This window comes from Nipponia nippon, unplaced genomic scaffold (genome assembly GCF_047370975.1).
Source record: "Nipponia nippon isolate SJK-2023a ecotype South Korea unplaced genomic scaffold, ASM4737097v1 scaffold_4, whole genome shotgun sequence".
In the NCBI taxonomy this organism is placed as follows: domain Eukaryota; kingdom Metazoa; phylum Chordata; class Aves; order Pelecaniformes; family Threskiornithidae; genus Nipponia; species Nipponia nippon.
This window is the reverse complement of record NW_028262358.1, coordinates 77211793-77224745: the sequence shown is the minus strand read 5'-3', so window position 1 is coordinate 77224745 and position 12953 is coordinate 77211793. Positions and strand designations below refer to the sequence as shown.

At 39.9% G+C, this 12953-nt stretch overlaps 2 protein-coding genes across 3 annotated transcripts in view; one reads left to right on the top strand and one right to left on the bottom strand.

Moving 5' to 3' along the window:
• Positions 1 to 12953, top strand: part of CRYBG1 (crystallin beta-gamma domain containing 1) — a 65631-nt gene that overhangs the window by 46742 nt on the left and 5936 nt on the right. The window contains exons 14-20 of the mRNA XM_009463324.2: positions 955 to 1081; positions 1269 to 1301; positions 3074 to 3183; positions 3454 to 3583; positions 7311 to 7450; positions 11209 to 11332; positions 12521 to 12679. Of these exons, the coding sequence (XP_009461599.2) occupies positions 955 to 1081; positions 1269 to 1301; positions 3074 to 3183; positions 3454 to 3583; positions 7311 to 7450; positions 11209 to 11332; positions 12521 to 12679 (823 nt within the window). The remainder of the gene's footprint in view (positions 1 to 954; positions 1082 to 1268; positions 1302 to 3073; positions 3184 to 3453; positions 3584 to 7310; positions 7451 to 11208; positions 11333 to 12520; positions 12680 to 12953) is intronic.
• The window catches only part of RTN4IP1 (reticulon 4 interacting protein 1), a 43191-nt gene continuing 35078 nt past the window's right edge, over positions 4841 to 12953 (bottom strand). Inside the window, exon 10 of one of the 2 annotated variants that reach the window (XM_087774029.1) lies at positions 4841 to 4888. In XM_087774029.1, the coding sequence (XP_087630155.1) occupies positions 4856 to 4888 (33 nt within the window). In that variant the 3' untranslated portion in view covers positions 4841 to 4855. Of the gene's footprint in view, positions 4893 to 12953 lie in introns of both variants that reach the window. The other variant, XM_087774030.1, reaches the window with a different exon arrangement.

Here is a 12953-nt window from a genome sequence, read left to right as displayed (position 1 = left end):
ATGGAGCCAGGATTAGACCACCACTGTAATAGAAGGTTTATTGAATATAGTAGACTATGCATAACAAGACTAGCTGATAGAAGATACTTCAGACTAGAAATAAAGTGCTGCAGGGGTAATTGAACGTTGGAAAGAGAGATGTAGTGATTTGGTTGCTTTTCTAATACCTCAAGTGTGTATCTCAAAAGTTCAATGTCTTTCAAAAAGGCATAGTCTGCCTGAGACAGAAGTTACGGGCTTGATGCTGAAATCTGAGTTTGTGGCATGTGTCAGGCATGAGATCTGACTTAGTAGTTATAATAATGGCTTTGAATTTAAATACATTAATCTGGTCAAATTTGTGATGGTTTTAATGCTTAACTTTCAAGGATATTCTTCCTGCTGATGTCTGTGATTCCTAACAGGGTACAGCCTGCTCTCATTAGCGTATATGCCTGTTGTTGCAACTCAGCTTTCTGTTGGGGTGTGTGTTTGCTTAAACACAACTGAACTGTAGGTACAGGCAACATTAAAAATCAGTATTCCTATCTTTACTGCCCAGATGACTTTGAAAGTTAATGTTATTAAAAAAAAAAGTATTCTGATATCTGTCTGTTTTTCTAGAGAAGAACTTGATCTAGATAAAATAATAGAATTGTGAAACATCTAGAAATATTCTTACTAGAGATAGCTTTTAGGATATGTAGCAGATGATGTATTTGAATTTGTGGTCTGCTTTAGCTAATTCATTCTGATTCATATCGACATAGTAGGGTGAATGAAGTGAAATTTGAATGGGTTTTTGAGTATCAGATACACGGGTTTGTTTAGGGTTTTAATAACATCGCAGTTCAGCACTTGAGGGGAGAAATTTTTTATTTGTTCTTACATTAAGACAGTAATGAATATTCACATCTGTAATTTGGAAAAGTAGTGTGACTTCTACCCATCGCCCTCTTCTTCTGTCTTTCTTAGGTGGGTGGCTTATGAGAATCCTGAGTTTACGGGGGAGCAGTATATACTGGCTAAAGGGCTATATCCCAGCATTGAGGCATGGGGGGGAAAGAATTGCAAAATATCTTCAGTTCAACCCATCCTTATGGTAAGGAGTTCATTTTATACTTGTTTTGCAAGTTTCTCTGAAGTATTTGGAGCTATACTTTATCTATCATATTCAGTTTGTTTACATTCTTTAAAAAAATAATTAATAGTAAACTTTTGTATGTTTGTTGTTTTATCACTGTTTAAAATTCTTTTTTTCCTTTTTTTTCCCCTCCAAACTTTTGTAGGATATTGTTGGAAGCGAAAGGGGTAAAGTCAAGGTAAGATACTTCTCTAAGTGCATGAAACATACTGTGTAGTGTCTGCAACATAAATATAAATATAAGTATAAATAAAGAAATGGCTTTTTGTCTAGTATAACACCCAGGTATTTGTGTAGATGGTTGACTAGTCGGACAAAGAGTGAGAACTGCAGGTGAAGGAAGGCTGCTTTCCAAACCTCTTAAGTAAGGGACCTTAAGGCCCAAGGAAGGTGGGGTTTAATGCAGAGCTGCCATCAGAACTTTCTCAGGGCACAGGCAATGTACTGGTTCAGCAAGTGAGCTGTTCTGGGGTATTGGTGATTGTTCTGAGGAGCTGGAGCCCGCAGCCCTCTATCCAGAGGTGCAGGTACCTGCGTTCTGTTGCTGAGGCGAGGGCTCTACAAGTCAGATGATGTTGTTCATGGTAGAGTTGTGACTTAATTCCTTTTGAACTAGTTCTTTGGTTAACAGTTCTGCTAATGGTGGTTGCACTTTAAGGGAATCTCTTTCACTCACAAATACTGCTGAGTTGTGCTTAAAAGTTAATGCCATCTTTGTCAATAACTAAGAGAAGGGAATGGCAGGGAAAACTCGTCCAGTGAGTTAACATTTTTTTACGTTGGACTGTCTCCTATGTGCAAGTACTAATACGTCGTTTTTACAGTGAGGCTAATGGGCAGCTTTTTTCATCATTTCATAATTCTGAACCTTTTCGTGTTTGTCCCTGTACAAAGTTACTTTTATTTTCATTTCACTCAAAATGGTGAGTATGTCATGGAACTAAAAACTACGGAGAAAAGTCTTAGCTGTCTCGTTCTGCATTCTTGTTTAGTAGCATGCCTCACTGGAATCTCCCACATAGGGATAATGTATAAACTATGGGGAATAAAAATCTCAAGGCTGCTTATTTTCAGCTATGTGCATGAAAAAATTATTTGCATCTCTATATTATGTGCCTATTAAGACCTTATCCTAAGGAAACAAAGAAGTAATAGCTTGTAGTCAACAGACTGCATCCCTTGTCAGCATATTCCTCTTTGGAGAACACTGTACATGCCCACACTCGTATCTCTGTTAAGAGTGAATAAAGCTGGTAGGCATGTGATAATGTGAATGACTTCTGTGTGATCAGGGTTAATTATCCTCTAACCAAATTAGCAGGTTTGCTGCTTAGAAGTTTTTTTTCTTTTTAACAAGGACAAAAGACTCTGGGTCACGTAGCCTCTCTCATCCTTCGAGCAGAGAAAAACAATTGACATGACTGTAACTATAGTTGTAACAGGCACATAAAGCCCATCTACCCTGGGAATACATGCCATGCCTCTTTGCATGCTGTCTGAGTACTTTGCCAAGATTACGCACCATTTATGTTCTGAGAGACAGATAGTTTTCATTTAGTGGGAAGAGTATGTATTTTGGAGATTAAATGGATTAATAATCTAAAACAAAACTGTTTATGGCCCTTTACTAAAGATGTGCCTATTCTGGCCATTCTGTGGGAATTTAAAAATCTTCTCCAGCATGTAGTCCAAGGAGCTACCTTTATTAGTGTTGTTTTAATTATTTTGAAGGTTACTGAGTGATTTACAGCCGGGAGTAGGTTTTGGTATTGTTACCTTGCTCTCTTGAACAAGGTTTGCAACACTGAAGAGGTAACAAAAAATACACGTAACTGAGGAAGTCTGGGTGTTTTAAGTATGTTTTAATCTAATTATAGAAGTAATGGTAGAGACATGTTACTGAAGGTTGAAGAAGAAATTGTTTTTAAATATGTTTATAACTTTTTAAAGGTCCAGTTATTTTCAGAGCCTGAATTCAAGGGTAACTGCCAAATATTTGAAAAAAACACGAGATGTATTGATTCATTTGCTGTGAAGTCTTCAAAAATTTTAGATGGCAGGTAAGTTATACTGAATGAATATTGCAAAATCACTAAAATGGTAAAAGTTTTAAAAAAGCAACCAGCTTTCTAACACCTGAAGTGGTTTCACATATGGGGACTTACAGAGAACAATGCTTTGCAGTTTGCACATCAATCTTTAGTTTATCAGGACAAAACATTGTACATAACGTTCCTGTCAGCAGCTCTTGCTAAAGACTGAGAAACACTAGCATCATTTTACTTGCACAGAATTCTTAAGAGGAAATTTCTTCTCCTTTCTTCCTGCAGCTGCATAGTGTATGACCAGGAAGAATTCTCCGGTAACCAGTATGTGTTAGAAGAAGGAATCTATCCTGATCTAACGGCGATGGGTTGTTCACCCCAAGCAGTTCTGAAATCTTTACGGATTATAAATATTGTAAGTAAAGCTATTATAAATACTGTAAAGATAAGTACACTGATGACTCTGAATTCCCCATTTTTTTCAACAGTAAAAATGCTAGGGATACACAGACAACAGAGGAGTATTTTTTTCCCCCCCCTATGCAGTAGCAGTTAAATGTCCTAGCTGCAGCCAGTTTGTTTGACCTCTGTGCTGTTTTTGCAAAGGAGAGGACATCACAGATGCAGCTGCCTGGGATCACTGTTCTTAATAACAGCTTATAAAAGGACTTCTGTAAAAAGAGTCAAGGATGTGTCAGATAGACTCTTTATTTTGCAGTAGGAGAGACCACTTGGAGTGGGTTGAGAAATGTCAGTAGGACAGTGTGAAGAAATATCTGTACTGCAGACCTTGGTTTTTATGCATATTAAAAAAGCAGACTTTGCATGAAATACATGTAATTATAAAACACTATTGCTATCATCAGGGAAATCCAATTTGAGTTAATCATGAAATAATGCACCCTTCTAGATAAAGTAAAGCAACACCCAATGCCATTTGGCAAAATCAGGCAGTGTTGTTGTTACGCGTGGTGGATACAAACTAAACAACATTTACATATTTTGTAACCCATCAGTGGTGAGGAACGAGTTTGCTCAAGCCTATAACCAATCATTATGATGGATCGCTTCTGGAATCTGCAAATATCTTTTAAGATCAAAGTAATTACTAGCAAAATGTGGTCAAGAATCCAGGAACTTACGGCAATATGAAGAGATGGTACTCATTTTAAAAAAGGAGGAGTACACTATTGACTCTGTTCTTTGAATTTGGCAACTTTATTGCACTCCACTGTAATTTTGGTAACCCGTCAGTGATGTAGCAGTTGACAAAGGAGAACTAAAATGTGTCATCCTCTTTCATGTCTCTGGAGCATTTTGATGTACAGTGTAAACAAACATCTGCAGCAAGTATGTCTGCCTTCTGAACTCTTTGGCTGTCCAGTAGATAGATCCTATTAAAAACAATAGAAGTGTTTCTAGCCAAGCTTGGTGGGTGATCACCATGAATTAAAATACGCTCTTTTGTACATGTCAGTATCGAGTTCTTGGGTTTAAAATGCTTGTTTCAAGCTGGAAGGATCAGCTTACTTTTGGAAGATTTATTATTTGTGACAGAGACTGTTGTGTTAAAACAGCCAAATGCCAGTTCTGTGCCTCTTTAAGTTCTTAAAACTTCTGAAACTCGTTCTAGCCCTACAGTTGATCACACTTCAGACAGTAGCACAAAGCTGCATCTGTCTGCAGGTCATGTGCTGCCGCTTTCTTCTTCAGAGGCTTCCTACCTGTGGAGAAGAGGAGAATGGGTTACTTTGCTCAGTGTTTATTAGCAAACCAGAATACAGAGAATAAGAAGTTAGGTGGAATTGATCATATTATACTGTTCATTTTTCATAATTTTACAAAAGCTTGAACCTTATTATTCTAGATACTGTTTTCACCTGTCAGATTTATTTTGGGACTGTTTCTTTGGCAGTGCCAATCTTAATTCCTCCCCCCCATCTGCCGTTCCCATAACTTCCCTCGTGATTTTTCTGTGACATTTCTATACAAGAAGCACCTTTGCTATTTTAATATGTCACGTTACTATATTTATCTAGTTTAACTCCCTTTGTAGGGATCAATTTCTAAGGGACCATAAAAAAAGGAAATTAAATGGATATTTGATAAACTTGGAAGTGGAAGTTAAAATGGCATTTGTTCATAAGCTCAAGGTTTTTGTTTTTTTATACCACTGTATCTTTGCTTGATTGTGCTTGCTTTGTGTGCTCCACATGGTTGTGCTGCAGATAGAAAAAAGCACTTTTCCTTCTTGAATTTGCTACATGTTCTTTTTCCTGAACATACTATAAAAACATCTGTGAATGTTGTTTATGCTTGAACAGTCATGCTGAAAATACTTCTTTTTAATGAGCAACTCTGTGAAATAACTACATGTAGATATACAGGAGGACCGGCTTCATGCAGTGCAGTACATGGGAAGTACTGAAAGAAAACTTGTGAGCTGACCTTGCACTTCTCTCTCTGGGGAACGTTTTATATAACGTTGTTGCTGCTGAATCTAAAAAATGCCCAGAGTGAAAGGTGTGGCAGAAAATTGGAGGATTTCCTTTTCTGTCTGTGTGTTTTCTTTGTAAGTAGATTATTTCTGAAGCATTGCATGTGGCTCAAGGGCTGCTGCCTGACCAGTTGCATGTCTCAGGTTGGAGGTGCAGGTCTGTAAAAGGGCTTGAGGGGTCAGAGACACCAGAATGTCATCATGGTGTGACTGTTCCTGTTGGGCTCTTTACCCATGATGAAGCATCACAGTCTAACTGGTGTTAACCTTTCATGGTGGGGATGAGCGTACTCTGATTTTGGAGTAGGCTGAAAGGCCTCTCCTGGCATTTTGTGCAGCCTAGCAGCGTGTGTGTGATCAGGAAGCATAGCTCAGCTGCTGTGCGATAACCTGGACTGCTGCGGAGATAATGGTGACGTTCATGCAACATTGTCATCCAGGCCCTTAAACATCTAAAGGAAGATTAAAGAGGAATTTAAGCACTGTCTCAAAATTGGTAGACATGAGGTCTTGCCTAACAAAGTCACACGGAAACATGGATATCTGCCGCCATGCCCGTACGGAGCCACCTCTGCCTTGGAGGGCCTGTTTCCATGCCTGAGGCCAAATGAGAGTCTGTCGAGACTTCGCGTCATGTCGGGCGTTCCTGATCCAGTTGATGTGTTTTGAGCATGCTGAGCACGCACCAGCAGGAAGGAGCTTTTCTGGCTATGGCATTGGTTTTATGCAGACATTGCTGGAAGACTTGCGAGAAAGGGAGTGGCAGGGTCGTTTCTATCTATGAGCGTAAACTGTTAGACCAGGACACACAGGCTTAATTGACTTTACCCTGACGGATTTCAGACCCTTACCTCCCAGCTTCCAGGGGAAGGCCTCGATTGTGAGAGGTTATTTCCAGTCCACTACAGACACCTTGCCACATGGAAAAGAGTCCAAGGTTCGTTATCCGGAAGACATTTAAAATGGATTCATTGATGCAGGGAGCTTCATGTGGGCAGAATCCCTTTGACACCAGAAGTGTTTTGACAGAGAGGGAGAAGAATCATCTCCCCACAGCAATTTGGAGGATTCGGATGTTACGGTTTTTGCTTAAGTCATGAATTTCACCTCAGAAGTATGAATCTTGAAGCTTTTGTCTAGTCAGAGGTTGATGTTGCCGTAACCTACTATAAGAGTTAAAAATGAGAGCAGTAAGTGATAAGCAGTGCTGACAAGACTGTCATCATTTGAAGCTGTAGAAATCAACATTATCTTACTGTGTGTTCAGGTCTGAAGATGAAAATTCCTACAATGAGTGGGGTTTAGTGCAATGGAAGAGGGATATGGCATTAATTAAAATGTATTTTAAAACATACTTAAGACATTATGCAAGAACCAACCACAGAGACATTTGTGTGTCCCTTAAGATAAGGAAGTTTTCTGTTCCATGCAAGAAGATCCCTTGTGTGTTTTGTATAAGGGCTTTTTATTACTTTTTTATTTCTTTTAAGTAACGTGTTGCAGAGCAAAAACATTGTTCAGGGTCTTTGATCTTAAACAATCAAGAAGAAACCTCTGAAATAAAAGGGCCTTTGTGGAGTAATGATGTTCACGGTCACCATCTGGAGTTCTAACATCCTATAAAAGTGTCATCTTCCTTTTGCAGGAGCTGTCTGAGCCGTGCATAGCTCTTTTCGAAAAGGTGGGTTTCCAAGGAAAGAAAATTGAATTCAGTACAGAAATCTTAAATCTCCAGTTCCTGGGATACAATCCTCAAATAGCTTCAGTTCAAGTCCTTGGCGGCATGTAAGTTTAAAATCACTTTTTGATTCTTTAGAATGATGTACTTGTTCAACAGAAAAATTACAGGTGTTAGAAACGAAGGAGTATAAAATTAGAATATCATAATGTGTGCCATGCATTAATGCAGTTTCTTCTTACAGAATCTTTTCACGTCCTGTTTCAACAATGTGTTATCAGTGACTGGTGCCCTGTGCTAGAAGTTGAAATGAATTTGAATAAAGCTCACAAGGAAACTACTGTCTTCTCTTGTGCCATATTATAAAAGCCAGCTTGCGTGGCATCCTTAAGACTAACTTCTGTGCTCTTGGTTTGTGTCTCAGTTGTAAAAAATTATTCAGTTTGTGATCTGTGTCATGTCAAAAGTTCAAAATATTTTAATAAGTCTTCACATTCATCCTTTTCCCTACATGTTCTGGACACAGTGGTACAATCAGTTCATGATCTGGCCCCTTTTGGCATTAGTAGTAATTCCTTCTACTTCAGGAATTGGGTCAGACTCCTGGTTGTAAATCTAGCAGTTAAATTCCTTTAGCTATTTTTAAGCAGTTGTGTCCTTCAAATTTACTTTTGAAGATCATGTAAAAAAAATAGTCTGTGATGAAGCTTAAAAACCGTCCGGAACCATTTCGAAAACTACTGTGCTATCTTTTTCCAGTGTTCCAGCAGATCTGTTAAATGTCTCTTTTTCTGTTTTTCCTGTTGTTAACCTCTACTTCCAAGATACTTGCCCCCAAGTATGTGTTCAGGTTTTTTTCTAACTTGAAGAATGTGACTTTTTTTTTTTTTTTAACAATAGATCCATATTATTGTTCCTTAAATGTGTTCTTTTGAAGAGGTGAGTTTGCAAGGTGATGCTGTTGGGTTGCTTAAGACTGCCCTCAAGTGGATAGCTAATACCACATCTGTAGAGCAAACCATTTTCCCCATCTGGATAAGCTGGTCAAAGGGTTTCCTTAGCACACTGAACTGAAGTTTGAGACATAAAGGTCATAAGAAAAGGTACATCCTCTGTTCTTAAGAATCCTGAGATTTCAGTATCTTTCACCATAACCACAATATAGTTGATTCTCACTTCACATAACATGAAGTCAAACATCAGGTTACTTCTTTGCTGAGAACATGGTTACTAGGATTCCACATAATGGAGTCGTGAATTGTGTGGGTTTCCTGTCCAATGAATATGTATGTTTTTTCTGGTTGATCACTGGAAACATACAGAGTATGATATGAAAATTCTGACTTCATTATAGCAGTGTCAGGTGCTGAAATATGTCAAAATACAGGTTTCAGAGTGTCCTTACCCGTACTGCCTCCCTTATTGAAGGGGTTTCAGTCTTCTCTTAGTTTGCTAAGAGACATCCATTTATAATTCCCTTAATTTCATACCTGGGGATAGATGTGTATTAGGCTGTGAAAAAGCACCAAAATTAAGGTGAGTGTGCTTCTTCTGGATATAGACATGTACTGAAAAATCAGTCAGAGGAGAGGAGGTAACAGGAAAATGTGCGTATTGAGTGTTTATGTACTCAAAAACCTATGGCTATTGGACAGTCCCAGCAAATCAGTATGAGAAAACTCAACACATTGCACTGTATTGCAGCCTATTTCAAAGTCTAGTTGTAATTCACTGCCTGTGCCAATAGCAGAGTAGCAGAAGTCAGGTTCTGACAGGTTGCTCTCAATCTGATTGTAAGTGTGGTTGGATGCGTGCTAGGGAATGTGTTGGATGTGACGCCCATCTACAAGAAGGGCTGGAAGGAGGGTCCGGGGAAGCATAGGCCTGTCAGCCTGACCTCGGTGCCAGGGAAGGTTATGGAGCAGATCATCTTGAGTGCCATCACATGGCATATATGGGACAACCAGGTGATTGGGCCCAGTCAGCATGGGTTTATGAAAGACAGGTCCTGCTTGACTAACCAGATCTCCTTCTATGACAAGGTGACCTGCTTAGTGGATGAGGGAAAGGCTGTGGATGTTGCCTACTTAGATTTCAGTAAAGCCTTTGACACCGTTTCCCACAGCATTCTCCTGGAGAAACTGGCTGCTCATGGCTTGGACGGGCATACTCTTCACTGGGTAAAAACCTGGCTGGACGGCAGGGCCCAAAGAGTGGTGGTGAATGGAGTGAAATCCAGTTGGTGGCCGGTCACAAGTGGTGTTCCCCAGGGCTCAGTGTTGGGGCCGGTCCTGTTCAATATCTTTATTGATGATCTGGACGAGGGGATCAAGTGCACCCTCAGTAAGTTTGCAGATGACACTGAGTTGGGTGGAAGTGTCGATCTGCTGGAGGGTAGGAAGGCCCTACAGAGGGACCTGGACAGGCTGGGTCATTGGGCCGGGGCCAACTGCATGAGATTCAACAAGGCTCAGTGCCGGGTCCTGCACTTGGGTCTCAACAACCCCATGCAACGCTACAGGCTGGGGGAGGAGTGGCTGGAGAGCTGCCTGGCAGAAAAGGACCTCAGGGTGTTGGTTGACAGCCAGGTGAATATGAGCCGGCAGTGTGCCCAGGTGGCCAAGGCCAATGGCATCCTGGCTTGTATCAGAAACAGTGTGGCCAGCAGGACTAGGGAAGTGATCATCCCCCTGTGCTCGGCACTGGTGAGGCAGCACCTCGAGTACTGTGTTCAGTTTTGGGCCCCTCACTCCAAGAAGGACATTGAGGTGCTGGAGTATGTCCAAAGAAGGGCAATGAAGCTGGCGAAGGGCCTAGAGCACAAGTCTTCTGAGGAGCAGCTGAGGGAGCTGGAGTTGTTTAGCCTGGAGAAAAGGAGGTCAAGGGGAGACCTTATTGCTCTCTACAACTGCCTGAAAGGAGGTTGTAGTGAGGCGGGGGTCGGTCTCTTTCCCAAGTAGCAAGCAATAGGACAAGAGGAAGTGGCCTCAAGCTGTGCCAGGGGAGGTTTAGGTTGGATATTAGGAAAAACTTCTTCACGGAAAGGGTAGTCAGGCATTGGAACAGGCTGCCCAGGGAAGTGGTTGAGTCCCCCTCCCTGGAGGTATTTAAAAGATGTGTGGATGTGACACTTAGGGACATGGTTTAGTGGTGGACTTGGCAGTGATAGGTTAATGGTTGGACTTGATGATCTTAAGGGTCTTTTCCAGCCTAAATGATTCTATGAATCTATGAATTCTAAACAAATTTTTTCTATATGCTTTTTCTCTCTCTGTCTCTTCCCCCCCCCCCCCCCCCCCCTTCAGGTATTTGGAAAAAAGAAAGGTGTTCTGAAATAAAACCTCTATCAAAATGCTCTAGAGAACTTCACCCTGTTGCAGTTCCATTATTTGCTTGTTGCAATCTGCATCCCTAGTAGTTCTTTCCCATGTGGGTCAGGCCTGCCCAAATTAAGATACGCAGACCTACTGGTTCTGCACATACAGCAATCTAGCATATACAGCATATGTAGCATATACATATATGCTCCTTGAGGAGTCACAGTACCTCCTGAAAAGAGATGATATTTAGAAGTTGGGTTCTCCCTTTAAGGCAAGAAAATGCTTTGTTTCATTCAGCTTGTAATTTTTAAATAACAGGACGTTAAAATGTGAACGCCAGTTGCCAGTTCCATTCATCTTAATGCGGTTGATCTAAATCAGGACATGATTTTATTATTTTTGAAGACCTGTTAAGAAGGTCATTGGCTTTCCAAAGCTAAACACTACTACTTTTTCTATTAAACCCATTTATTGATTCCAAAGCAGGATTTGGCAGTAAAAGCATTGTCTTTTTCTTTTTTTTTTTTCTTCCTTTTTTCTCGTAGATGGATAATTTATGAGCACAGTAATTACAGGGGGCGTCAGATGTTGTTATCACCAAATGAAATTCCAGATTGGTATAAAGCAAGCGGCTGTTGTCAGATAGGTTCTCTGAGACCTTTACTGCAGGTGAGTAGGCTCTGATATGAGATTGTCAAGTACTAATTTATATTTTGTAATGGGGCTGGGGGATTATACAGTTCAAAGCGATGTTACAGTCTTGATGCATGTCACAAGCTTCAGCAATGGCAATTGTGTAAAGAAATAGCTCTACAGTTCCACTTGTAATAAAAGCTATTTGATTATGCTACATGGCTTTGCAGTTCTGCTGCTTAAGATGTTCATTAAACATACTTTAAACCAAAGTATAGAAGACGGCATATAAGGATTGGCTAAATTATTTTAACAAATAATGACTATACTATATATGAATTATTTTAAGTTGGTTTATAATTAGCACCCAAACTGGTCACTGGTGTACTGTCTGTACTATCTGCATTATTTTTTGGAACAACAAGAATATTAGTCAACAAAATTGGATACTTCAATTAGTAGTGATTTTGTGTTGATTTAGGGGGGAATATCCTTCTCTGCTTATTACTTGGCAGAATAATTTGCTAATCTAATGCAAAATGTATTCTCATGGTGTCCTTTTCATTTTGTTCTCTAAATAAGGACCATGTGATTTGGTCCAATGCTGCAGCAGTCCTGTGAGCTTAACATTGGAGGTTCTTGCTGAGCCATATTTTATTGAGGAAAGAACTTTTTCTAATTCACAGATTACTTGTACCTGTCACCAAATGCATTTCCTTGCTGCCATAGTGTTGTCTTTGTATAGCCTTAAGCAGAGTTAGGAATAATGCATTTTGACTGTCCTGGCTGAGAGGTTGTCTAAACAGAAATGTTAATGTGTAACAAGCTGCAGCATGAATGTGCGGAGTGATACTTGCTGCCAGTGAAATAAGCAGCACTGTGCAAGTGCACCCCGATGAAAGCTAAGAGCATCTATACAAGAAGTCAGCAGAGAGAAGTTAATGCTGCTCTGAATTAAAAATTCTTAGTTTTCCACTGTGTGCTCATCTCAGTGCAGAGGGAAGCCTAAAACTCTTTATGCAGAATGTCGAGTTCTCAAAGCTTGGCTTGTCCTAGACATTTATGGACTTTGGAATTAAATTCTACAATAAAAAAAGTTAAGCTTTCTGCAAGAAAGAGGGAGGCACGGGGTTCAGCACGGAACAGTAATTGCTCTGAAGTTAACCAGAGCAGGATGTGTTCTGCACTGAGATTGTGGTTTAAGAGTTCTGTTGTTTTCTGCAGAAACGTGTGTACTTCAGGCTTCGAAACAAGGAAACAGGAAAATTCATGTCAGCTGATGGAAACTTAGACAATCTGAATCTTCTCAGAATACAGGTTGCAGAAGATACAGACTCAGATGATCAAATCTGGGTTTATCAGGATGGATTCATAAGGTGCCGGGTGAGGTTCAAGTTCAATGTCAATTTTATCTTTTCCTCTCCAATAGTAAGGCTTTCTGAATTCAATTCCTACTGTATCATCTTTATTTTATAGGCTTATTCCATTTCAGCTGGAATAGAATCTTTTTTGTAGGGCTTTGGTTTTGTTTGGGTTTTTTTAATTTTTTTTTTTAACCTCTGGCTTTTTCAGGTGATACAAGCTAGTTGTATGATACCTTTTTTGATGTAATTGAAATTTTGAGAGATCTTAGTTATGATTTACTTTTCCCCTAAAG